Source organism: Siphateles boraxobius, unplaced genomic scaffold (genome assembly GCF_051911475.1).
Source record: "Siphateles boraxobius isolate OS27281-9 unplaced genomic scaffold, OSU_SipBor_1 48, whole genome shotgun sequence".
NCBI lineage: Eukaryota > Metazoa > Chordata > Actinopteri > Cypriniformes > Leuciscidae > Siphateles > Siphateles boraxobius.
Genome location: NW_027509119.1, coordinates 2,162,501 through 2,190,301, shown reverse-complemented (window position 1 = coordinate 2,190,301; position 27,801 = coordinate 2,162,501). Strand labels below are relative to the sequence as shown.

The following is a 27,801-nucleotide window of genomic DNA, read 5'->3' as shown; positions in this document are numbered from 1 at the left end:
ACATTATTACAGACTCACAGCATTGAGGATCAAGTCACACATCTGTAGGAGGTCTGGTAAAAGCGTATTGCATTGTAAGCTAGATGTATTTGTCCTATTGATCTGACAGTATGGCTTTTGTGCCTCATAAAGGCAGGGCCGTAGCTGGAGGATTCTGGGCCACCGCCCTCCACCAATATCATATACTGTACAATAGATGAGCATGGAGGCACACATAACAGAAGATGGGCATGTTGTTGTAAAACCTTTATTTTAAAAGTTTTTTTTATTTTTTTATTCCCATCGGTCTGTTATAATTCATAAATCAAAAAGTAAACATTTAGAAATTGACAAGAATGCAGTTAAATTTAAAAAAACAAAATCATTTATTTTATTATTTTTTAATAAAGATAATATGGAACTGGTAATATATTATTAAATAAAGCTAATACATTTATTCACCCAAGTGCAGTGTGTTGCAGAATAATTAATAAATACTTTAGATCGGACTAAACCATTTTTAGGGAGGTAAGAGAAGCAGATATTAGCAAAAAATATTTAACCAAATTGCATGTTTTTTTTGGTTTTCATTTAAATCTCAGGCATACAACTAATATAAATATTAGAATTATTCCTACAACAGGTGTCTATAGTATAACTGCTGGATTATGATTGTCACCACCTTTCATCCCACTACAGCGACAACCCTCCATAGAAGTATGATTGACTGTGTATGTATGCACATGCTTTATTTCTTAAAGTAAGAAGATACACAGAGTAATATAATTCTTAGTTGTTTCATTAAAATATCAATCCACTCCTGCTTTCCATGCCAGAAAACCAGCATCCCATGCTGGTCCCACACATACCTCATGCTGGTGACCAGCAATAGCTTTGTGTGAGTTATTCACTCTCTCTGTCTCACTAGGAGTCCTCCTGTAACCAATCATTTTATCCCTTACAACTCATCATTGATCAACAAATGACAACCTTTTTTCCTTAAAAAATTAATATGCAAATTTACTCACTCAGAGATCCACTCGTTGACGATCACACGTTGATCTGATTGGTTACAAGGCAGTTTGTGACGTCAGAAACACCAGCGATTTCAAAGCGTGTTTTTGAGACTGTCTTTGGTTCACTGCAGTTTTAAGGAGAAAATACTCAGCAATGGAAATATAAACAACATTAAATGCTTGATTTTCACAACAAGGGGACTTTAAGGCTGTTTTGCAGAAACAACTGAGATATTAAAAAGTGATTTTTCTTTGCTAAAGATGGGCACATGTGCTTTTACAGATGCTGAAGCGGTCATACATCTGAATATTCTGTTCGGTTAGCAATGTCTCTCTTTGTATCTTATCTAAGTAATTCTTTGTTTGGGCTTTATGGAAGCACAGATGGTCAGAGAAGGGGCTCATACATGGACTTTCTAATGTATTAAAAGTGAAATCCAGTGCCGTGTGTGTGTGTGTCCTACTGTGTCCTTTAGCTGGTCAGATTAATCAGATATCTGTAATCCCACAACAGGCAGAGCAGGGCAGCCTTGCCTCTCTCACCTTGTGTCCGTGTATATTCGACAGCGCTTCTTTCTCTTTCCCAGTCCTCCTGTGGGACTTCATGCCACTGCAACAGGCCATGGCAACTTCCAGAATCCCTTGGGAATGCATGCAGGAATTACCATGTGTTGCTCCCATAAGAGTACATTAAAAGAAGTGATTATGGCCCTGTTGTTGTGTCAGGCAAATTTAAAGCAGCATACCTGGGTGTGAATAGATTTTATTAATATTTTTAAGTTTAAATAATTTCAAATCACAGAGATCGTGCATATGGCTCCTATTGAATACTAACATCGTGTTACAATGTGTGCCTGATAATCTCTTTGCTAAATACTTCAGTACATGCAGGTGTGCTTGTGCTTTTGTTAACTGGCTTGAAATTATGAAACATTTATAACATGAACAAATAATTATAAAATGTGAGATATAAGTCTTTATATATGTGTTTATACTGCATGAGTAAATATATCTGCAATATATAGTACCATATCTGATCACATATACATGTAAATTAAAAGAAGTGATCATGGCCGTGTTGTTGTGTCAGGCAACTGTAAAGCGGCGGCCTGGGAGTGAATGCATTTTATTATTATTTTTAAGTTGAAATAATTTCAAATCACAGAGATCGTGCATATGGCTCCTGTTGAATACTAACATCATGTTTCCTCAGGTTACGTGTGACTGATGTGTCAGTGTGACTGTTCTTTGCTTAATGTCCTCAGTGAGACGGAAAGCTGTTGTGCTGAGTGACAGATGGACAGGCAGGGCTTGTGGCTTTAGCACGATCTCTCTCTACCTGTCTACATTTGGCAGTGACAGCGACAGCGATGCACAGGGCAGTGCACTAGCCTATTAACCCTAGCGCATATTTTGGTCGGTGCGACATTAGTCCTAATACCTTGTTATGTTTATTAACATAAGTCGATCTTTCTCTTTACACATTTCCTTTATTTTATGGGCAACACTTTACAATAAGGTAAACTACCTTAGATAACATGAACTATAATTCTTCAGCATTTATTAATCTTAGTATCAATTTCAACGTTTACTAATACGTTATAAAAATCAAAGGTTGCATTTATTAATATTAGTTAATGCACTGTGAACTAACATGAACAAACAATGAACAGCTGGATTTTTATTAACTAACATTAACAAAGATTAATAAATACTCTAACAAATGTATTCCCCATTTTTAGTTCATGTTAGTTAATACATTAACTAATGTTAACTAAGGAACCTTATAGTAAAGTGTTACCATTTTATGTATTGTTCTTTATTAACATTTGAAGACAATTGCTTTGTCTCAAATTGTTGGGGATATGAAGAACCCCAAACCGACAGATGTCAAACAACAAACGGAAAAAAATCCCGTCTTGGGAATTATTAAAGAAATAACCTGCTGCGACAGATAAAATTGACATTTATGGCTATTTTCACACCGTCAGTCCCACTCATTTGTGCATATCCGATTGAAATCCGATCAGAATGAGCTGATGTGAACAGCAAAAAATTACATGAAATGCAATTTTTTCAAATCCATTTCAATCTACATCTGTATGTGGTTTGAAATCCTATTCAAATCGCATTTCTGGAAATCCGTTTCTGATTGGATTTTGCGTGGTTTATGTGACTTTTTTACGCCTCATGACATATTATGCTCCTTTTCACAAGATGTAATATAAATATATGGTGTTCCCAGAATGTGTCTGTGAAATTTCAGCTCAAAATACCCCACAGATAATTTATTATAGCTTGGCAAATTTGCCCCTTTTTGGCGTTGAGCAAAAACGTGCCGTTTTGTGTGTGTCCCTTTAAATGCAAATGAGCTGCTGCTCCTCCAATCCTTTACACGAGCTTCGGATACTCCGGCAATAACAAAACGGCGAATCTCACTCATTAAAAATAACCAGTATCGAATGAAGCCTTACAGAGACTCAGGAAGAGGTTCAACTTTTAGACGCTCCTGGACGTTTCTGAATGGTTAGTGGAGACATTGTGGAGTTACTTTGATTGATCTCATCGACTTGCAGGTACCGTCATATTTCACTTTTTCACAAGCTGACACATATTTTGGTCTAATAGTGTTCAGTGCTCGTCTGTGCTCAACGACAGGACAGTTTACATGCTTTGCTTCAACTTTTGCCATTGCATTAGAACTGGTCACTGTTGTTGCATTCAAAAACCAAATTGCAGTGCCGTGTGTGTAAATGTGCAGATTAAGGGCCGGTAATATTATAATAAGATCTTCTTCCTACGTCAGAAGGGGAGCGAAATCAGATCGGCTTTTTTTTTTTTACATGCTTGCAGAGAAAGGCTCACCAAAACTTTTCACTTTTCACGTTTTATGAGTTGGTAGATGCACCGTGGACCCGATTATAGCACTTAAACACGGAAAAAGTCTGATTTTCATGATATGTCCCCTTTAAATTCATTGAAAATCTTTGGACACTTGCATTGTCAATACAAGATCTCGAACAAAAAATGAAGCGCATCTTGATGGAAATAACGTTTTTCATGATATGTCCTCTTTAAAACACAGAAACATGAGAAAGTTGTGCTCCTCAGGACCCTCAGCATGTCTCGTACCCCGTCACCCTATTGCAGCTGTCATCCCTCAAAGGTCGAGCACCAATTATCTGGCTGTTAGTAGTTTGGCTGTGACCCTGTACGTTTAGTTATTTTTGCACATGACATCTCGGTGGGGGCTTTCTCCGAACATGGCCTGGGCTGGTGGCCCCAGCACACGGTCAGGGTGTTGTGCTGTTTTTCGGGAGGTCTATCTGACTGAAGGTGACAGTGGAGAGAAATGAGGGCAACTGATCCACAGTGAGTGACAGCACTGAGACAAGAGGCGCCTGCTGCTCAACACATGCTCGGTGAAACATGCACACGTTTAATGTTTACTTTTGTGCATTTACTGTTGTTTCTGTCCATGCTAAAAAGAAATGCCATGGTTTAACCATTTTTTGGACATGCATCAGTGTAATTGGAGATGCAATTTTTTTTTAAATATCCCTAAAGTACTCAGTAAAGTATGAAGGTTTGTTTCCGCCACAGAATAAAAAATTTTAAAAGATAATTGCCACATTTTTTTCTAACAATTGTGAGTTTACATCTCGCAATTTTGACTTTATTTCTCAGAATTACGAAATATAAAGTCACAATTGCGAGTTATAAAGTCATTTACGAGAAATAAACTCACAGTTCTGGCATTTTTTTCTCTCAATTGAGGCTTTATATCATGCAATTCTGACTTCAAAACACACAATTGCGAGTTTATATCTCACAATTCTGACATCTTTTTTCAGAATTGTGAGATATAAACTCGCAATTGAGAATTACAAAGTCCAATTCTTAGAAAAACATTTTTTTTTCCTCAGAATTGCGTTTATATCTCACAATTCTGACTTTTAACACACCATTGTGACTTTATATGACGCAATTCTGAAATAAAAAGTCAGAATTGCGAGATAAAAAGTCGCAATTACCTTTTTTATTTTTCATTCTGTGGCGGAAACAAGCTTCCATAGTAAATACCATGGGATATGAGTTTGGCAATTATAATTGATGAGAAAGGAATTACACACAAAATAATTTGATTTGCACTACTGAATATTGTCATTAGCATATAAAATGTACTGCAACAAAGCAAAGATGTAAAATCATACAATAACATAACAATCCACCCCATAAAGTCCACCCCCCCCAAAAAAAATTCCACATGAAAAATGTATACACATTTATCAGATCTTAAGGACTCTAGAATAAATGAGCATTGAAGTTTGTGGCATCTAAAGTCCCTCTTGGCGACAGACGGTGGTAAGGAGTAGCAAATGTGAGCTGTCACCAATGATGTTGTGTGCTAATCTCAGCACCATCTGATGCTACTTCTTCTGGAATATCTGTGCTTTCAAACACACACACACACACACACACACACACACACACACACACACACACACACACACACACACACACACACACACACACACACACACACACACACACACACAGAAATTAACATCTGCACTGGTATACACATCACATGCGTAAATCTCATGATGATAAAAGTTTGTTCACATGTCTTTTTCACACTGCCCAAACAAACACCAACAGGGTTAACACTGATCCAACAAAAACACTGCTGGGATTTGTTGGGACACCGAAGTGAAACCATGAACTCTGATAGAAACTCTATTTCCATCCCAGAACTGTCGACAGTGAGTGTGTTCCTTCAGGACAGAACTGGGAGATCAGCATGTGACACCACAGTTGGGTATCTGAGTAGATAAAGGGATTGTCACGTGACCAACACGGGCCAATGCAAAAGTGAGGAAGACTTGCCATGTTTGGTCCCACATGGTGGAGCAGAGATTATTACTGATACTTTATTTCTTTCCTCACACAGAAATTTTATTTTGGATGAAGTATCCACGATACATATGGTTGCATTTTTGTATTGCGATATATTGTGACACCCCTAGTTGACACTGATCCAACAAAACCACTGTTGGAATTTGTTCGGACATTAACTCTGATAGAAACTCAGCATATGACACCACAGTTAGGTAGATAAAGGGATTGTCACGTGACCAACACGGGCCAATGCAAAAGTGAGGAAGACTTGCCATGTTTGGTCCCACAGTGGAGCAGAGATGAGGGCCGGTGTGAAGTGTTCAGTCTCGTTGATGGACAGCAGCAGATCCAGTTGCACTTGTGACTGGCTGTCAAGTGCCTGTCCATCCGATAGACAAGAGTGGACAACGGGCGGAGGAGGAGGGCATTGATGGGGATGTCAGGGTGATTGGGGGGGTTTGGGTTATAGAGAACAGGTGTTACTGGATGTTTTCAACAGTATAAAGTCAGAATTGCGTGTTATAAAGTCAGAATTGTGTGTTATAAAGTCAGAATTGCGTGATATAAAGTCAGAATTGCGTGATATTAAGTCACAATTGCGTGATATAAAGTCACAATTGTGTGATATAAAGTCAGAATTACATTAAATAGTCGCTATTCCTTGTTATAAAGTCAGAATTGTGTGATATAAAGTCAGAATTACATGAAATAGTCGCAATTGTGTTATAAAGTCAGAATTACGTGATATAAAGTCAGAATTGTGTGATATAAAGTCGCAATTGTGTCTTAAAAAGTCAAAATTGCGTAATATAAAGTCGCAATTGTGTTATAAAGTCAGAATTACGTGATATAAAGTCGCAATTGTGTGATATAAAGTAAGAATTGCGTGACATAAAGTCAGAATTGCGTGTTATCAAGTCAGAATTGCGTGATATAAAGTCAGAATTGCGTGATATAAAGTAGCAATTGTATGTTATAAAGTCAGAATTACATGAAATAGTCGCAATTGTGTGTTATAAAGTCAGAATTGTGTGATATAGTCAGAATTGCGTGATATAATGTCGAAATTGTGTTATAAAGTCAGAATTGCGTAATATAAAGTCGCAATTGTGTGATATAAAGTCAGAATTGTGTGATATAAAGTCAGAATTACGTGATATAAAGTCAGAGTTGCGTGATATAAAGTCAGAATTGTGTGATATAAAGTCAGAATTACATGAAATAGTCGCAATTGCTTGTTATAAAGTCAGAATTGTATGATATAAAGTCGCAATTGTGTTATGAAGTCAGAATTACGTGATATAAAGTCAGAATTGCGTGATATAAAGTCGCAATTGTGTTATAAAGTCAGAATTGCATGTTATATTCTGAATTTCGTGATATAATGTCGCAATTTTGTTATGAAGTGAGAATTACGTGATATAAAGTCAGAATTGCGTGATATAAAGTCGCAATTGTGTTATAAAGTCAGAATTGCATGTTATATTCTGAATTTCGTGATATAATGTCGCAATTTTGTTATGAAGTCAGAATTACGTGATATAAAGTCAGAATTGCGTGATATAAAGTTAGATTTGTGTGATATAAAGTCGCAATTGTGTTATAAAGTCAGAATTACGTGATATAAAGTCAGAATTGCGTGATATAAAGTCGCAATTGTGTTATAAAGTCAGAATTGCATGTTATATTCTGAATTTCGTGATATAATGTCGCAATTTTGTTATGAAGTCAGAATTACGTGATATAAAGTCAGAATTGCGTGATATAAAGTTAGATTTGTGTGATATAAAGTCGCAATTGTGTTATAAAGTCAGAATTACGTGATATAAAGTCAGAATTGCTTGATGTAAAGTCAGAATTGCTTGATATAAAGTTAGAATTGTGTGATATAAAGTCGCAATTGTGTTATAAAGTCAGAATTGCATGTTATATTCTGAATTTCGTGATATAATGTCGCAATTGTGTTATAAAGTCAGAATTGTGTGTTATAAAGTCAGAATTGTGTGTTATAAAGTCAGAAATGTGTGTTATAAAGTCAGAAATGTGTGTTATAAAGTCAGAATTGCGTGATATAAAGTCAGAATTTTTAGATATAAACTCTATGTTTGAGAGAAATAACCTAGCAATTCTGACTATTTTTCTCAGACCTGCATGTTTATGTCTCGCAATTTTGACTTTACAACACAATTGCGACTTTATCTCCTGCATTGATGGTGATGTCAGGGTGATATGGTGATGGGGGGAGTTGGGGGGGTGTTGGGTTATAGATGAGTCCCGTCAGCAGCAGCTGAGTAGAAGAACAGGTGTGACTGGATGTTTTCAACAGCGGTGACATTTACCCTCAGCCTCGGTCTGCCAAAGCCACACTTTATCTCCATCAGCGGAGACTGTACAGATTTACTGCTATGAAATATTATAAGTCACCAGAGTCTGAAAACAGAATGCCACACGCATGATGATCCAGCACCGTGAACAAGACACAACATATGTGTCAAACATGATACCGTTTGAACAAGTGCCATGCAGCTTTTATGTGACCATGTATTGGTCAGAGTTGTGGCCAGATGCTTAGCAGACGTCCTTTACACATGAAGCCATGCCACTCGACAGGAAGATATGGGGTTTTCAGAATTACATGATATAAAGTCGCAATTGTGTTATAAAGTCAGAATTACATGAAATAAATTTGCAATTGTGTGTTATAAAGTCAAAAATGCGTGATATAAAGTCAGAATTGCGTGATATAAAGTCAGAATTGCGTGATATAAAGTCAGAATTGCGTGATATAAAGTCAGAATTGCGTGATATAAAGTCACAATTGTGTTATAAAGTCTGAATTACATGATATAAAGTCGATATTGTGTGTTATAAAGTCAGAATTGCGTGTTATAAAAGGCAGAATTGTGAGATATAAAGTCAGAATTGTGAGATATAAAGTCAGAATTGTGAGATATGAAGTTAGAATTGCGTGATATAAAGTCACAATTGTGTGTTTTAAAGTCAGAATTGTGAGAAATAAACTCGCAATTCAGACTTTTTTTCTCAGAATTGCATGTTTATATCTTGCAATTCTGACTTTATAACACAATTGCGACTATATATCAAGGAAATCTGAGAAATAATGAATTACATCAAGATGTAAACTCGCAATTGTAAGATAAAAAGTAGCAAATATCTTTTAAAATGTTTTATTCAGTGGCGAAAAACAAGCTGCACATTCTCTTTATCAATCTGACTACTTTTTGGGAATGTATAAAATGGCAAAAAGTTCAAGATTATTTTATTTTATTAAGTTTTATTTTGACAAAAAGATATATAATAAAAGTGTTGTGTGTGATCTGCAGGTAGCAGCGGACAGAAGGCTGGAACGATGCCAGATTCACCTGCTGATGTCAAAACCCAGCCCAGGTCGACTCCGCCCACAATGCCTCCGCCACCCCCCGCTGTCAGCCAGGCAGCCAATCGCAGTGCTTCGTTCACACCCACGACAAGTGAGTGATCCTACAACAAACATGCGTAGATTTGTTTTGTGAACTTGCTGCATTCATCACACGCTAAAAACCAGGTGTAGATCGGCAGTTCATAATGCAATCAGGGTTTGAAATTTACTTTTACACTCACCGGCCAATTTGGCTTCAAAATTTTAAGTTAGCAGCCATTCAGAACTTCTACTAGACAAAGAAAGAAAAAGAGAGAAAAGAACCAGATTAACTACATGACAGCTTTTATATACAGGTGAAACTCTGCACTATCGTGCAAAAGTTATAATTTTGATGATTATGGCGTACAGCTTATAAAAACCCCAAATTCAAAATCTCAGAAAATTAGAATATTACATGAAATCAATAAAAAAAAGGATTTTAAATACAGAAATGTCGGCCCTCTGAAAAGTATAATCATGCATATGTATATAGTTATATATGCTAAATATATTAGTTTCACCTTTTAATTTGAATTACCGAAATACATGAACCATTGCACGATATTCAAATTTTTCGGGTTTCACCTGTATATATAAATATAAATATACATTTTATAAAATTTGCATTTCGTACATTAAATTCTTATTCAAACAAAATCCTGTCATCCAGCATCTCCTCTTCCTCTTTCATCCTCATCATGCTTTACCCGCATTTGGCGGCCACTATGAATCTTGCTAAACAAATTAAAGTTAGTGAATTGTCAACATATTTATAGCTAGCTAACTTAATAATAACATATCCGGTATATCACCCGGCCCGCTTTTAAAGACTTAATGCTTTTGAATACTGAGGTTTGTTACCTCCACTGTAACGCAGGAATGCATGCATGTTATTATCGCGATTAATCGCTTCCAAAATAAAGGTTTGTGTATACAAAATATACATGTGTGTACTGTGTATAATTATTTTAGACATAAAAATACACACATAAGCATGTATATATATATATAAATAGGACATTTTCTTAAATATAAACGTGCATATGTGTGTATTTATACATACATAATAATTATACACAGTGCACACACATATATTATGTAAACACAAACTTTTATTTTGCATGCGATTAATCACGATTAATCGTTGCCCAGCACTATTTATTAGAGCAAAACACAGAATAATTTAAATAAGTCTCTATTAGATCAACGAGTGTGTTCCTATAGCACAGAATGCCCTTGTAACACGAGTAAGTGTGTTTGCGAGTGTTTGTGTATGGTAGGTTGAGCCATTGTCTGGGAGTGTGAGTGCTTAGGATAGACAGCAAGAGATATGTTTACTGCATAGGGGGGATTCGCATTGGCGGGCAGCATCAGATCTCGCTACCCTATATAGCAATGACGGGCCTTGTTGTTTCACCTGTTGCATGGGTCGTAGCGAAGCCTACTCTAAAACCAGAACACAAGTGTGGGAGTCACATGGTAAACCCACATGTGTCCAGTCTGGAATGGCGAGATAAAAAGGGGCACAAGCGAAATGAAAGACCCTGTGTTCTGCAACATGAAGCCATGCACACACTCATAGACCCAGCAGTGTGAACATGCCTCCTAACTTGGACCCGGCAAACTGTGTTTGCACAATCATACGCTTCCCAATGTCCCAGAGGATTATGGCCTGAGCCCTCACGCTGTGTCCACTCCTCGAGTAATGCTTGTTTATCTGTGGGATGTTTATGGCTTCAGGGAACAGGGAACAAAAAAATAGACAGCCTACTATTATGGAGAAGGCTTTCGATAATAAGAGGGAAGAGATGCAAACGTGTGGACCTGGACTCTGAAAGCTGCAAATCTGCTCTCAGCTGGTAGACATGTTCACTAGCCGGATTTAGCTACACACCTGCTGTCGGAATAAAAGTAACCCAGTCCAGGGGGCTATTTTTGGGACCTCTTTAACACGTTCCTCTTATAGTTGTGTCTTAGTGAGCGAGTGGGTGAGCAGTGGGAAGCAATACACTGGCATGTGTGTATGTTGTGGAGAGAGAAGGATGGCAGTGTGTAGACAATGAAACGAAGCGTACAGAGCAACGTGTTTAGTTGCTGTCGAAGCGTATCTGTAGTGTCAGTTTGTTCTTTGGCTGTTCTCGGGATGCATGTGCCGTCTGCGTGTTTCGTTGGAGATTCCTGGAGAGGGGTCTCCGGGACTGAGACGGATAGAAAAGAGAGCAAAGGAGCCTGGCGTGACCTAAAAAACGCTAATGCTAACAGTGGATCTGTTTCTGCAGTGCTGAACGGGAGCAGTCACTCGCCGACTACGCTAAACGGAGCTCCTTCGACTCCCAATGGCTTCAGCAATGGACCGGCCACCTCGTCTACGGCTTCTCTTCCAACCCAACAGCTCCCTCCCGCTTGTGGAGCCCGACAACTCTGCAAGCTTAAGCGCTTTCTCACCACACTACAGCAGTTCGGCAACGACATCTCGCCCGAGATTGGAGAGCGCGTGCGCAGTCTGGTGCTGGGGCTAGTGGTGAGTGTCTGATGCTTTTCCTCATCCTTCCCTCGCGGGTCAAAATGACCCGAAGACCTAAAATTATACCTCTTTTTTTGTGCGTGTGTGTACAGAAAGCTTCTTTTATTTCATATTTTTTCTATTTTTTAATGCAATTTTTTTTTATTTACCTTTTAAATTACTTGATCAATAAATAATAAATAAATTGTAATTTAAGCACATTCCTCACATTAAATTCAAAATAACTCACAATTTCATGCGTAACCATTTTAGTTTAGCTCAAAATATCTTACATCGGGTGTCTTTGCCGACCTCTTGTGGAAAAAAAATATAACATGATATTTCATGACTCTAGATGGCCTTACGTATATCTCTATATGGAGCAAATGAGCTGTTCCGCTGGGTCCTAAAGTCAGTTGACTTCAGTATGCATTCAGATACACATGTAGACATGATAAAATCATTTTTCTTGGTAAAGTTTTGGCAATTTTTTAGGTTTTTCTATGTGTACTGAATCCATTAATTTTTTTATTTTTTGTGTATTCGTGGTTCAAGTGCAACAAAAGTCCTGTGGCCGGTTGTAGAAACATAGGCATTACGTTAAGACAGTGTCTAAAGTTCTAGTATGACCCACTAGCAGTTAGTCAGGGGCAGTCAGTCTTACTTTTCGGTATTAAATTAGGCCAATCTAAGTTTTTATGTAACTGATTTAAAAAAGCTATGAACAATCTAAAAGAAACAAATTTGATGTCTGACTTGTAAGGCTAGTCTTAGAGTTTTATGCAACTGGCCTCGGGGGTCTTGGACCCCTAAAAAAAATTCAGAGGGAAGAGTGATGTTGACTGTGTGTGCTGTCTCCGGTTCATTTCTCTACTAAGTGTTACATGTATTGCTCTTTCTGTCTTATCAGAACTCAACTCTAACCATTGAAGAGTTCCACTCCAAACTTCAGGAAGCCACAAACTTTCCCCTGCGTCCCTTTGTCATTCCATTTCTCAAGGTACGAACAGGCACAAAAACATTTATCTCATACAGACACAGTTCTTCACTTCCAGCAATCTTCAATAGCCAGAATTTGGACTTTAGATGAAGTTCCACACTGCATTGAGCTCTATGAATTGCCTTGCGTAGTAAGGAAAGGGGCGTCTGACTTTACTTAAAGGGACCGATCTAAAGTACAGGTTAAAATCATATATAACTCTGAAGAAGTGTGCTCAAGGATATCTTGTTTATCCAGCTATCCAAAGTTTATCAAAGAGTTCTTCATTGTTGCATGCAGGTAACGTTGTTTCCCGGCAGATTGGACATTTTTTCAACAAACTTGAAAACGTGTGCACCCTGACTCTTGTAAAGTGCATAAAACCAGCCAATCAAAGTTTCATTTTGAGCGTTTTTTCAATTTTTTTGTACAAAATGAATCAGACGGTGGATGAAAAGTCTGTGTGTGTGTCCGAATCTTCTTAAAGTCTTTCTGTAACTGTATGAGGAGCTTTTCCTTATTGTATGTTCACACTGCCGCCGACTTGAGCTTCCAAAGCTCCGGAAGTCATTTTTTTTCAATGGAAGCTGGCTTCTCTCCGCTGCAAGGAGCGTCAAATCCATCGGCGTCGCATTTTGAGCGTCAATCAGAAAGTTGAAAGTAGCTCAACTTTATGGTAATGAGCTATGACGCGGTTCAGCGGCAAAACGGCAGCAACCAAGAAGACGTCCTTCGCGCTGGCTGATTACGGAGAAGCATATGATGTAAACTTTCGTTCCTACCAAAACATTAGTTCCGACAAAATGGAGGAGAAGCTAATCATCACCGTTGCTGGGTTTCCATATAGATAACGGTCCTGGAGGGTGTCATGAACCCAATATCTCCGAGTCCGACGTCTTCTCCGCAAATACAATACAGCAGCACCAAACACAACAACTTCGCGATGATCCATAATGATCCAGTGACACACAGTTGAAGATGAGCGCAACTTTTATTGGAAATATTTACGAACGCTCGTTTTAAGCAGGAATGCAATTCATTTGCTCACGGTAACACCGATGTGACCAATTCCACTAGATGCAAATAATAATAATAATTATTATTCTTTTTTTTTTCGAGCAAATGTGACCAAAAGGGTTATAAAATGCTGTCATTATAAAAGGTTTCTACTATCAATGTATTTCTTGTTTTTTCTGTTTACATTTCGTGTTGTGACACTTCTCTTCTCTGGAACATTGAAAGCTGCTACGTCAGAGCAGCCAAAGCGTCAACAAGCGTCAACAAGCTCCCTGTACTTTCTGACAAGCGTCTTTGACAGGGTGGCCAAAACGTCTTTGCCACTCCAGTCGGCGGCGGTGTGTACGTACAGTAACGCTGCACCATATTAAATATTTTAACACGTTAAACTGGAAAAAAATGTACGCGTTAACGTGACAGTAGTGACAGCACTACTAAAAACTTGTGCACCGTGACTCATGTAAAGTGCATAAAACCTGCCAACCAAGTTCCATTTTGAGAGCTTTTTCAATTTTTTTGTGCAATCTGAATCAGACGGTGTGTGTGCCGTCTGAATCTGAGACTATTCCTCCAGAGTTCTTAAAGTCTTTCTGTGTCTGTACGACGAGCTCTTCCTCATGGTGCACCATATGGGACGGGACGGAGGGGGGGTGACTTTGAGACAGACAGGCAAAGTGACAAACAAAAAAAAGGTAGATGAATGGCGGCCAGCATCAAAACACACATGAACAGACTCAGTGTTTCCCGAGATACATGGTTTTCTGTGTGTAGATGTATGAAGTTCATTTGATAAAGCATCCCGAAACCCCTTCCAAATCCAAATCCCCCTCCTGGTCTGTGCTGATCTAGTGCTCCATATGGCCATCATTTGTGATTCATTAAAATTGGCACACTTGTGTTTACCCAGAGTGGAGAGGAGTGGTGTGGGCCAAAGAAGATTTTCTGGCAGATGTTGCATCGGGTTGCAGCTTTCCGTTGCTCTGCCGCTGTTGTCTTTACGCTGATCCCTTCTGTCCTCAGACATCACACAGATCCAGGGCTCAAACTCATACACAGATTCATTCTGATGCTTCCTCAAATGACCTTGCATTGATGCACAAAAGTGCATGATCGGAATATTCAATTAAATCACTGAAAAGTCCATTGCATACTTTTTTGCAATAGATTTGTGGCAATTGTGACTCCATGAATAAAAGTTGTGCAAATGCTATCTCTGTGTCTGACAAACATACAACCCATTCAAGTCAAGTCATTTATTGTTGTCATGTGTACAAGTTACCAAGTACAATGTAAAAACGTACTTGAATGCTACTCCACAGAAAGACCAAATACAAGAAACCTCACTTCTATATAAACAAAACAAAAAAATTACCAAATGATTGCTAAACCATATGACACATTCCCACAACGCACTACTACAATGAAATGCAGTGAAAACCAAAATGTATTCAGAGTTCAACATTTCTCACATTATCACAGTTTATTCACTATAGTTTCGAAAATGGTAATAAAATATGAGAAGAATCAGTTGATATTTCAATGTTTCGTCCATCCTTCTGTTAGACTCTCACAGTTGAATATCGGTCAGCTGTTAAATTTAACTGCACAATTAGATAATACCAGTTTAGGTTAAGCGATTACCAAGCAATGCTTCATGTTGTTCAGTCTGTGGTGTAAAAGATCGCATTAGAAATGAAAGAAAAAACACTTCAGCAAAACATGATCAGCTCAAAGTGTCTGAATCATTTTTGGTCCCAAATTATTATAAATGTTACTGGTGGTAATAATTGTGATGTTATTCAAATAACATATAACTGAATTATAATTGTAATAGTGATGACAGATTGTAAACTGTTGGGTGCTGAAATAATGTGCGGTAACACTTTACTTAAAGCCCTTATGTATAATGCATTATAAAAGTATTTTTAATGCAGTGTAATGCAGCTTATTATGCATTTTATGTTCTCGTGAATAATTGCAACCACATTTATAATTCACTATAATTCACTGAACACACCTTTAGAAAGTATAATGCATTAAAACGCACGACAAACAACCAATTTCAGAATCTGCAAATATTACAATGCATTTCAACTATGGTTACAATTATTTATACACAGATATAACATATTATAATGTGCATTACACTTACAGTTGCTTTTGCAAGAAATAACTATTCCAAAACACATCCACATACTCAAAATGTGACCGCATATGCATCACCCATAACTGGTTTTATATAGTTAATAAATCCATTGACCACAGAATGGAGCAGGAAAATGTTTGGTCTTCCACTATGCATTTGCGCATGTTAGTAAGATATAGACTACACAAGACATATCTCATAGTGTGAGTGTTTTATTCAAAGCAGAGCCCTGTGTACATGGCACCCGGCACATTTCTCACACACTCCTGTCAGTGTGTTGATGTTACACATCTGTATCATCAGCCAGCTGTGTAGTGTTATACTGACATCCACAGAGAAAAAGACAACGAGAACGAGAGCGAGTTCTCCTCCTGTAGACCTTCACAAACACACGGTGGGCCACAGAAAGTGTGTTTTATCTCACACACTCTCTCTCTCTTAACACAAACCATGTTGAAAGACCAACATACTGATACTCATCAGCATTTACTGTGTTTTCAAGACTTCCTTCAAGACTAAAGTAGCTTTACCAGAAAAACTAAAATTATAGCAAAATTATAGATCAACCTTCTTACTATTAAATGTTAAAAATATAAATATATAAAAAATATATTACATTGTATATTTCTTTATATGTGTGTGTTTACGCTGCATGAGTTAATATATCTGCAATATATTACCATATCTGATCACATATACAGTACATCTATATATTATGAAGTGTGTTACTGAATATAAGATTACATACATTATGATATATTAATAAATATATTGTCTCAAATTTTTCTATATATGAAAAGCGGCAATTCCTTATGTATTATTCAATATATTGTAAAATATTAACACAATATATTATATTTTCAAATTAACTGTTAAACCATTTCATATATTGATCATTCATATATAGGGAAATATATTTTCTTTCCATAAGGGTATCCTGCATGAAATACCAGAAAAACTAAAATGATACAGTAGTTAATTAGATCAACCATCTTACTATTAAATCAACTTGACCAGTATCAAACCAGCATAACCCGATGATGATCCCCACTAGAGATCTTAACTTGATTAACCAAAGAGGCTTACTTTATTAACTCTTTCCCTGCCATTGACTGAATTTTCACTAATTTATTAGCCCCTTGAGCCGCAGGGATCACTGGTGATCCCGAATTTTACATTCAAAAAAATTGTGCATTGTTTTTGAGCTGCTTTATCTCTCTATTAGTAATTGCTAGAGCAATTCTGAGTATTTCACAGTAGACTGTCAAGTGTTAGCTTTTAAATGATACCTTGGTTTTGTGTGTAGTCAGAAGGACTCCTTAGCAACAACCATTTTATTATGGGCATGTCATTTTGCACTCGATTGCCAAAAAGGGGGGCGACTGGTAAGGGGTAACAACGCTTTGAAATTTCCTGGTTTTCCGTGTTTTCACAGTTTTACGGTAGGGGGCGCTATTACGAAGACTTAACTAAGACTTGTTAGTTAACAAGCTTCACCAGCCAAGTTTCTGCTCAACCATCTTCACTAGCCAGGAGTGTGTTTCCCGTAAAAGCTGTAACTCTGCTTCACTATCAGTGCGATGCATCGGTGAAGAAATCGATGTGTTGGAGTAATAACTACTTATAAATATTGTCGCGAATTGGTCGTTCAACCACGTTGCTTAATGACGTCACACATGTGTTGGAGTAATAACTGCTTTTAATGAATCTGTTTGAGATCGAATTAATACTAGATGTTTCGCTATTAATTACAGACATGCATCTGAGGACTATTTATCATTTTTCTCAGTTATTTATTCTTTATTTCCAGATTCAATCATCGGCTCGTTCTCACGTAGAGCACGTTCACACATGCAAAATCTTCAATAAACGACGCTTTAAATCTCTCGACAAACTAAAAGACATAAATGATATTTGCATGTATCCTAAATAAAAGATATAGATTGTATTGAACGCCATCTTGATTATTTTGCTCAAGATCAGGATTTATTGAGTCCACGTGTCCTGCAAACATGAAGCTCTGCTTCTAACCGCAGGTCAAGAGTGTCGTTACAAACACACATCTGCGATGCTGTTTGCGAATGTTCATTGGAACGATAGTTTTGGGAAACACAGACTGGTTGAACTCCTGATAACGATGAACTTGCGACCATAGTCAAACGATGCCCTCGGGAAACACTGGTTTTGCGAGTGCTCCACTGGCTACACTATTCAGTCTGGAAATGAAGATTTGTGTTTGTGCAAACTACGAAATGCTTTCTTTTTCTCAAGCACATTTGCGTTCTCGTTGTGTCCTGCAGGCGAACCTGCCGCTCCTGCAGAGAGAGCTTCTTCACTGCGCTCGGATGGCCAAGCAAACCCCGGCACAGTATCTGGCCCAACATGAACAACTCCTGCTGGACGCCAACGCCAGCTCTCCACTCGACTCCTCCGAGATCATGCTGGAGCTCAACGAACACGGCAAGAGACGGACCCCGGACAGGTACACACACACACACACACACTTGTCTTTCTGTGTACCATTTTCATAACAAATACCTCCAGTCATAAATACCTGCAAAGTCAAGCAAAAGGCAAAAAAATGTAGACAGCAACGGTGAATGTCAACACAACCCTGGGTATCCTTCTTCATGTCTGGGTTTGAAATGCACACACACTCAGTGTAATGAGCGGAGTGTGTGTAAAGGTTAGGCCACACAGAACGATACCATGAGGAGAGAGAAGGTGTGAGTGGCGTGTCGGCAGTGTTGCCAGATTGGAAATGTCCAGAAGCTCAAAATGATCGTATTTAGGGATGTAAACGATGCCCTCATATCACGATACGATATTATTGCGATGCTCCAATACATATGATAAAAAGTTAACAAAAAATGTACTGTTGATTAAAATGCTAAATTTGGTATTACATTGTGTGTGTGTAAATGAATAGTCTTGGACTTGGTGCTGAAACCCAAAGCACAGGACAATAGAGACACCAGAATAACAATATTCATGATTCTGAGGCTAAAAATACTGATTATTTTAGATGAATATGATTGCACTCTTTCACTGACTAGATATATTTAAAATAATGTTGCCACTTTTACTGGTAACATCAGACATTTGGCATTATCAAATATTCCCCCATTGCATTATTATACATTATATTCAACATTATAATGTAGTTCTGACACTAAAACTCTGAAAACTTTCTTTTGCAATATTTAAACAATTTCGATAAAAAACGTCTCGGTTACGTATGTAACCCTAGTTCCCTGATAGGGAACGAGACGCTGCGTCAAACGCTGCGGGAACGCCCCTGCGTTGTGCGTCATGAAGCACGTATGGAATCAGCCCAATGGAGAGATGAAACGTCATAGGCGGGTGACGTCATCGACCAGGAAACTATAAAGCACCCCAAAAACACAAGCGCATTAGCTTCTGATAGGCTTGAAGGAAGCGCTAACGGGAGTGCCGGGAGTATGGCGGAGCGACGCAGCGTCTCGTTCCCTATCAGGGAACTAGGGTTACATACGTAACCGAGACGTTCCCTTTCAAGGGAACTTCGAGCTGCGTCAAACGCTGCGGGAACGCGAATACCCACGTCGCCATAGGACCAAATGACCGTCATGTGAGACTAGCGCACAGAGGACGAGAGCACCTGTGCCCCAGGGGTAGAGCTTAAGTCTAGGTCATAGAACTTAATAAAAGTATGCGGTGAAGACCATCCAGCCGCATCACAAACATCACTCAGGGAAACCCCCGACAAAAGAGCTTTAGAAGCAGCCATACTCCTGGTAGAGTGAGCTCGGACAACCAAAGGTGAAGGCTGGCCAGCCGACTCATAAGCAAGTGAGATAGCCTCAACCACCCACTTGCTCATTCTCTGTTTAGACGCCGGACACCCTTTCCTGGGTGGCCCGAAACATACAAAAAGTTGTTCTGATTTCCTCCACAGGGCAGCTCTGTGGACATAAGCGTCTAATGCCCTAACAGGGCAGAGTGAATTAAGTTTCTCCTGGTCCGATGACATAAATGGAGGAGGACAGAAAGCCTGCAGAACCGTAGGTCTAACAATATTAGTAGGAACCTTAGGAACGTAACCTGGTCTAGGATGCAGAAAAGCTTTAACCATGCCAGGTGCAAATTCCAGGCACGAGGGTGAAACCGACAGAGCCTGCAAATCTCCGATTCTTTTTAGTGAAGAGATAGCAAGCAAAAAGATAGTCTTAAAAGTGAGAAACTTCTCGGGAACTTCTTCGATAGGTTCAAAAGGAGCTAGGGAAAGACCTTCTAATACAATGGCCAGATCCCAAGTCGGCACCCTCGTACGAACTGCTGGCCTCAGCCTCAAAGTGCCACGGAGGAAACGAGTTATAAGCGGGTGTCTCCCAAGAGAAACTCCACTGAAAGGGACGTGGTAAGCAGCTAGTGCCGCCACATACACCTTTAGTGTGGAGGGGGATAACCCTGTGGAGAAGCGCTCCTGCAGGAATTCCAGCACTGCACCCACTGGGCAGTTAACTGGGTCCTGCAGGTGTTCTCCACACCAAGAAGTGAAAAGTTTCCACTTCAAGGCATAAAGCTTCCTCGTGGATGGAGCTCTGGAGTTAAGAATGGTCTCAACAACCTCAGTTGAGAGACCGGAGTCTATGAGCTGGGCCCCCTCAGAGGCCAAGCCCACAGTTTCCACAATTCTGGGCGGGGGTGAAGTATCGTGCCCCCCGCCTGGGAGAGTAGATCCCTCCTGACCGGGAGCTCCAAAGGAGAACCGTCCAGGAGAGAAATCAGGTCCGCAAACCATACTCGGGCCGGCCAGAACGGGGCTACTAGTAGTAGACTGACCCCGTCCCGGCGGACCCTCTCCAGAACTCCTGGTAACAGAGCAATCGGGGGAAAGGCGTACAGACGTGACCTCGGCCACGGCTGCACCATAGCATCCAACCCCAGGGGGGCTGGAAGAGTGATGGAGAACCACCGATGACAATGAGTGGTCTCCTTGGAAGCGAATAGGTCCACCTCGGCGCGACCGAAACTCAACCAAAGGAGCTCCACCACCTCGGGGTGGAGTCTCCATTCCCCTGGCCTCGGCCCCTGCCTCGACAGGGAGTCTGCTACCACATTCAAATACCCAGGGAGATACATTGCTCTCAGAGATAGTAGCTTCCCTTGGGACCACAGGAGGATCTGACGGGCCAACTTGTAAAGCCGGCGAGACCGCAGGCCCCCCTGATGATTTATATAAGAGACCACCGACGTGTTGTCTGATTGAACTAACACATGATGGCCTCTCAGGTCTGTTAGGAAGTGTTTCAGAGCCTGAAACACAGCCAACATCTCTAGACAATTTATGTGCCACGAAAGATGATGATCCTGCCACAGACCTTGGGCTGGGCGACCACTCATGACCGCCCCCCACCCTGTGAGGGAAGCATCCGTCGTTAGCGTTATGCGACGACAAAGAGCCCCCAGCACAGGACCTTTGGATAGGAACCAAGTTTCTCTCCACATGACCAGAGCACGAAGGCAGCGCCGCGTGACTTTGAACGTGCGGAGCGGATTTCCCCTCGGGGAGAATCCCTTGGTCCTGAGCCACCACTGTAGCGGTCTCATGTACAACAGGCCGCAAGGTATAACGTTGGACGCTGCTGCCATCAGACCCAACAGTCTCTGAAACTGCTTGACAGTGAGTAGCTGGCCTAGCTTCACTTGTTTCACAGCTGAGAGAATCGAAGCGATGCGGGTCGGAGAGAGTCGCGCCCGCATCGATACCGAATCCCAAACGACACCCAGAAAAGTGGTCTTCTGGGAAGGAGATAATACACTTTTCTTTGCGTTCAGCCTCAACCCCAACTTTCTGATATGAGCGAGGACGACATCTCGATGCCGAACCGCCATCTGCTCGGTCTGAGCTAAAATCAACCAATCGTCGATGTAATTGAGAATACGAATGCCCTGAAGCCTCAGAGGCACTAGTGCTGCATCCATGCATTTCGTGAAAGTGCGGGGAGATAAAGCTAGGCCAAACGGAAGAACCCTGTACTGGTACGCCTCGCCCCCGAAGGCGAACCTCAGGAACTTCCTGTGTTGTGGAAGGATGGACACATGGAAGTATGCGTCCTTCAGATCTATCGTGACAAACCAGTCCTCGGACCTGATTTGAGACACGATCTGCTTGATAGTGAGCATCTTGAATTTTAGCTTCCCTACCGAGCGATTCAATATGCGCAGGTCTAAAATTGGACGCAACCCCCCATCCTTCTTTGGAACGATGAAATATCGGCTGTAATAACCTGACTCCAAACTGGGAGGAGGAACCCGTTCTATAGCCTCTTTTTGAAGGAGCGTTTTCACCTCTTGTTCCAATACCAGAGCCTGCTCGGGGCCCACCACTGTGTGCAGAACCCCTCTGAATTTTGGTGGACGACACCTGAACTGGATAGCATAACCCTTTTCTACTGTCTGCAGGACCCAATGAGATATTTTTGGAAGGCTTTTCCACTCTGCCAGAAATTCTACTAAGGGTACCAGCCTCTCGAGACTGGCCTCTGGTGTAACTTGAGCAGCAGACGCAGCGCCCTGTAACGGCGCACCGGCAGGGAACAACTGGTCTGACCGCTCTGAGACCCTCCTCAGAGGGAGCGAGCGTCCCTCGGGAAAGCGCTCGCTGGGATCGTCTGTGCCCCGGCATAAAGGCGGGGTTGGCAGAACGAGCCCCTGAGGGCACCGAGGAGGAATGGGCACCGTAAAAAGAGGTGAACACCTTTCCGCCTCGGTGGGGACCACCCTCAGCATCCTGAACGGCTTGGCGTCAGGACTTCTTCTTAGCCGAAGCCTTCTTAGCCAATATAACTGTCCTCAGATCAGTTCTACTGGGAGAAGGCTTCGGCTGAGAGTGTCGCGGCTGAGCCCACTGTCCAGCAGGGGGAGCACGAGACGCGACACTCTGCCTCTGCTGCGCTCTATGTGATGAGCTCGAAGACGGCCGGGGCTGCTCCCGCCCAGCAGCCCCAGGGACATGAACTTTAAGGGGAAGAAACTTTTTAAAAGCTGCAGTTTGTTTCTTTTCTTCTTGGAATTTATCGATAACTGAATTCACAGCATCACCAAACAACCCCATGGGAGAAAGAGGAGCATCTAAAAGAAAAGCTTTTTCTCTCTCTTTAATATTAGTCTGATTTAACCACAAATGTCTTTCTGCGGCCACCAGAGCTGCCATAGAACGACCCATTAATTTGGCCGATTCTCTGGTGGCACGCAGGGATAAATCAGCAGCCTGACGCAGTTCGCGAACTACGTCAGTACTGACCTCCTCACTCTCACTCATGTCCCTTAGCAGATCAGCCTGGTATGCCTGCAAGATTGACATAGTATGCAGACATGACGCAGCCTGACCTGCTGCCGAATATGCTTTACCCACCAAAGCCGAAGTGTTTCTTAAAGGCTTGGTGGGTAATGCCGGTGCCTTAAAAGATGATGCTGCTTCGGGGGAGAGATGGCTCGCAAGCGTCTCTTCCACACGAGGCAACGCACCATAACCATGAGCCTTGGCTCCCATAATATTAGCGTATGTTGAAGTCTGGGGACTAAACACTCTATATGACACCGGTTTTCTCCATGATTTCGACACCTCGGTGTGGAGATCATGGAAAAACGGCAGGCACCGGCGTGGAGGCTGCACACGTGACGGCAAAAATCTCTCATCCAACTTTGATTTAGAAACAGACTCCTGTCTAGTCACTGGCCATTCAATATTAAGTTTTTCAACAGCTCTTGTTAACACCTCCATAAGCTCATCACTCTCAGGAGTGTGGGGTGGCGAATCCTCCACATCTCCCTCAACACTAACAACATCAAGTTCCTCAGAACTGGATAGCATTGGTGCCTCAGCCCGAGCGGAAGAAACCGCAGCGCGTGCTTCCGAACCCGGGACTGAGGCACTGGATCTCACAGGTGAAGGGAGAGATAAGGCAGAGCCCGTCTCAAACCCCGCTGTGAGATCCATCTGCGATCCCCACGATAAGCGCCGCCGCTCTGCCTCGGCAGAAGCGGGACCCGAACCGCGGGGAGCGCGCACCGAACCGCTCTCCTCAAAGAGCGACCGGCGGGAGCGGAGCGTCCTTAACGGCAAACGCTCGCAATGCTCACAGTCTGCTCCCTCGAGAGCAAACTGGGCATGCTGAACTCCCAAACAAACAACACAAAGATCATGTGTATCCCCGCTCGTTAAATAACGCGAGCAGGGAGGAACACACTTTCTAAACTGCTGTTCGTCCGCCATAATCTCTCAATATATATATATATAGGGATAAATTGTTTGTGTGGTGCAGGGTATGTAAGACAGACAATATCACACAGGGACAGATTCACATGTAGCGCGACTGAAAGCACAGAAGCTAATGCGCTTGTGTTTTTGGGGTGCTTTATAGTTTCCTGGTCGATGACGTCACCCGCCTATGACGTTTCATCTCTCCATTGGGCTGATTCCATACGTGCTTCATGACGCACAACGCAGGGGCGTTCCCGCAGCGTTTGACGCAGCTCGAAGTTCCCTTGAAAGGGAACTATTGCAAAATGACGGCGTTACAATTAACCAATGTTATGTGACTAAAAGGTCATTTTTTCCTCTTGCGATAAGTCATTCCAACAATCATGGCGACGGTTATTCGCAGCCGCCGCACTAGCTATTATTATTAATGTAAGGAGACGTACAGTAGACGTGTTTTCCAATCATTAATGGCAAGGAAAGACTCTTATACTCGTGAGCGGCACATATGAGGTGTTTCTGGGTGTTTCTCCCTCATTTCTGCTTCAAGCTCTTGATGAATTGTGGCATTTCTTTGTTGTTTGGAATCCAGTATTCCTGTAATAATACTTTTGTCTTTTATGAGTTTAATAAAGAGCTCTGTCTCGTCTTCTGTCCAAACACACAGCGCCTTCTTTAAAGAATGATCGACTTTAACGTATGTCAGGTGACTGTAGATGCGAAAATGTTTCCATTGCAATTTTGCAAAATATTCCTTTTTCGAATTCCCTGATAAAAACCCTCATGCGAGCGTAAAAACTTTTTTGCGATATATAGGAGTTTTTGTGAAATTGGGAAGTTTCCATTGGGCGTATTTTCAATATTCAATTTGTGCAATTTGAAGGGTAACGGAAACGCGGCTGGCGATCGTTCTCTCTCTATGATAATATCAGGGTTCGTACAATGTGCTTAAAGTACTTGAATTTGACTTTTTGAAATTTAAGTCCTGGAAAACCCTTGAAAACAGCCATTTTTATGAAGAAGTTCTTGAAAAGTGTTTGAATTATTGAAAGACAATATATATATATTTTTTTATTGATAAAACAATCTTGTAAAACAACGCTGCAGTCCGTCTGATATAGATATAAAGGCATTTAAGTGTGATATTGCTCATAAATATCCAAGTATATGATACAGCTTTTATTCTTCAGGTCAATCATATATTCTGAACTTTTTTTTAGATTTTAAAAGATAATAAAGAAAGATATTGTTTGATAAATGAGTGTAGTCCTTGAAAGAAACCTAAAAAGTAGTGCTTGAAAAGTCCCTGAATTTGATTTTACAGTATCTGTACGAACCCTGCTAGAAATCTAGTTTTTTAGAAAATCAAAATATGAACTGAGGGATTTGAAGCGCCGATATTCCTGTTTGTCTGTTTTTGTTTTTCTTCTACTCTCTCATCCGCACCGTCTCCTGTTAGTTCCCTGGTAGCTGCCCATATGTCAGCGATGTGTCCAGATGGTGATCTTGCTGAACCCCTGCTTGAACTGATCCGGGGGAGGGAGGGATGAAGAGAGAGAGAGAGAGAGAGAGAGAGAGACAATCCCGGCCTACTATAATCCATACACCTCCATCTCAGAAAACCCTAAGCTCACCATATCACGACGGGAGCCCGAGCTGTTGCTTTAATTTGTGGGATATCTGGCCACAACTGCAGAAATGCTGAAGTTTTTTGGTTGCTTGCGGAGGCAGGCATGATTGGGTGTCATATATATATATACATATATATACTGTATATATGCAGTCAGAGTCAGATGTCTGAGCCACACTTGCAAAAAATGCTTTTCTTACTCAGTATTTTTGTCTTGTTTCAAGTCAAAATATCAAAAAAATTCTTAATTCATGATGGATTTACCAAAGTAGGAAAATGCCACAAGATATTATGTCTTGTTTTCTGGAAAAAATAAATAAATAATAAATTCTAAATTAAAGGTCCCCTGACATGAAATTTTAACTTTATGAGTTTTTTTAACATTAATATTAGTTCCCCTAGCCTGTATTTGATCCCCTCGTGTCTAGAAATTTCAGTCGGTGTAAACCGAGTTTTGGCTATCTTTCTCTGCCTGTGAGAAAATGAGATCTCAGACGGGCTGATCTTGAATCTCCCCTATATGACGTCATATAGGTGAAAGGTTACCTCCCCCGTCTCTGCTTTGCCCGCCCAGAGAATTTGACCCGCCCATGAGAAAACGAGCTAGGAAGTACGAACGCGCGCGCGCGATCTTAGTTTATCCTCGGGAGATATCATGGCGTGTGACCGATTGAAGCACACAAGTTGAATAGAGAGATATAATGGCTTGCAAAACGAGCGAAGCATGGCAGTTGATCAGTGTTCGGATGTACAAATGAACACAAAAGTATTTTTTAGTTCCTTCATCCGAGCCTCTGAAGCAACAATGGGTTCATTTTATTTTCTCTGGAAATGCGCCGATACAACTTCCGATATTTTTTGGATGGTCCAAACATTTCGCCGACGACTGTTTCCTCAACTTGGGCCAACACAGAGCTGGCCTCGATGAACGTCTGAAAATAAATCGATCGAGCTACCAAGCAACAATTCAAGTTCAAGTTCAGGAAGGTAATCTTTCTCTCAAAATCGTTCGATACTGTTAATGCATCAGTAAGTCAAGCCAGTGACTAAAATATCACCTTCACATCGTTTCTTTTAGTAGGATAAAAATAATCTTATTTAAATTGTGAACAAATTATTTACAGAAATGGATCAAAGAACAATTTTTCACACAGCGCGAGTTTATCTGGACAACTCGTTATGAAATCAATGACGCACGTGACTGCCCAACGAAGCTCTTACTGTATATACATCATCGTGTTTGCATTGGTGAAAGCATTAGAGAGAGTGCAGAAACTGCGTTGCAATCTTCAGTCTCGCGATCTACAGACTGTCGTCTGCTTGCTCAATGCTCATCACAGCAACATTTTATGTGATGGGAATAGATCTAAATACTTTAAAAACATCTCACGATTCGTTAATCTCGATAGCTGTATTAGTAAAAACGTATAATAGCAGTAGTAAAGGTATTCGAGAGAATTTCACATGTAGCTATTTCATATGCACGCATGTCAGCCAATCACAGCAGTGGGCGCGTTTACACTGAATCCCACAGCAGACACGCCCCTTCAAACAGTGTTCAAATCAGAGGCTAAAATCAGGCTAGGAAAAATGCCTTTTATTTCTAAATTATGACTATTTTTGATCTAAAAAACATACTAACATTATAAGGGCAACCCAGGAAACATTATAAAATAATAAAATAACCCCATGTCAGGGGACCTTTAAGTGAGTTTTTGCTTTAACCAAGCAAAAATATCTGCCAATTCGAATGGAAACTAGAATTTTTTTTCTCACCCCATTGGCAGATGATTTTGCTTGTTTTAATCAGAAACTCACTTCATCTGGATTTTTTCCCCCAGAAAACAAGAAGTAATATCTTGTGTTATTTTACTCATCTAGTAAATGCATCTTGATTTAAGAATTCTTAGATATTCGGAAACAAGACAAAAATACAAAGTAAGAAAATCTTATTTTTTGCAGT

At 40.6% G+C, this 27,801-nt stretch overlaps 1 protein-coding gene across 5 annotated transcripts in view; it reads left to right on the top strand.

Annotated features, from left to right (window-relative positions):
• The window catches only part of cbfa2t3 (CBFA2/RUNX1 partner transcriptional co-repressor 3), an 85,695-nt gene that overhangs the window by 33,614 nt on the left and 24,280 nt on the right, over positions 1-27,801 (top strand). For 3 of the 5 annotated variants that reach the window (XM_077201533.1, XM_077201531.1, XM_077201530.1), the window contains exons 1-3: positions 11,281-11,839; positions 12,732-12,821; positions 18,264-18,445. In XM_077201533.1, the coding sequence (XP_077057648.1) occupies positions 11,378-11,839; positions 12,732-12,821; positions 18,264-18,445 (734 nt within the window). In that variant the 5' untranslated portion in view covers positions 11,281-11,377. Of the gene's footprint in view, positions 1-9,241; positions 9,389-11,280; positions 11,840-12,731; positions 12,822-18,263; positions 18,446-27,801 lie in introns of those variants that run through there. The other 2 variants (XM_077201529.1, XM_077201532.1) reach the window with 1 other exon arrangement.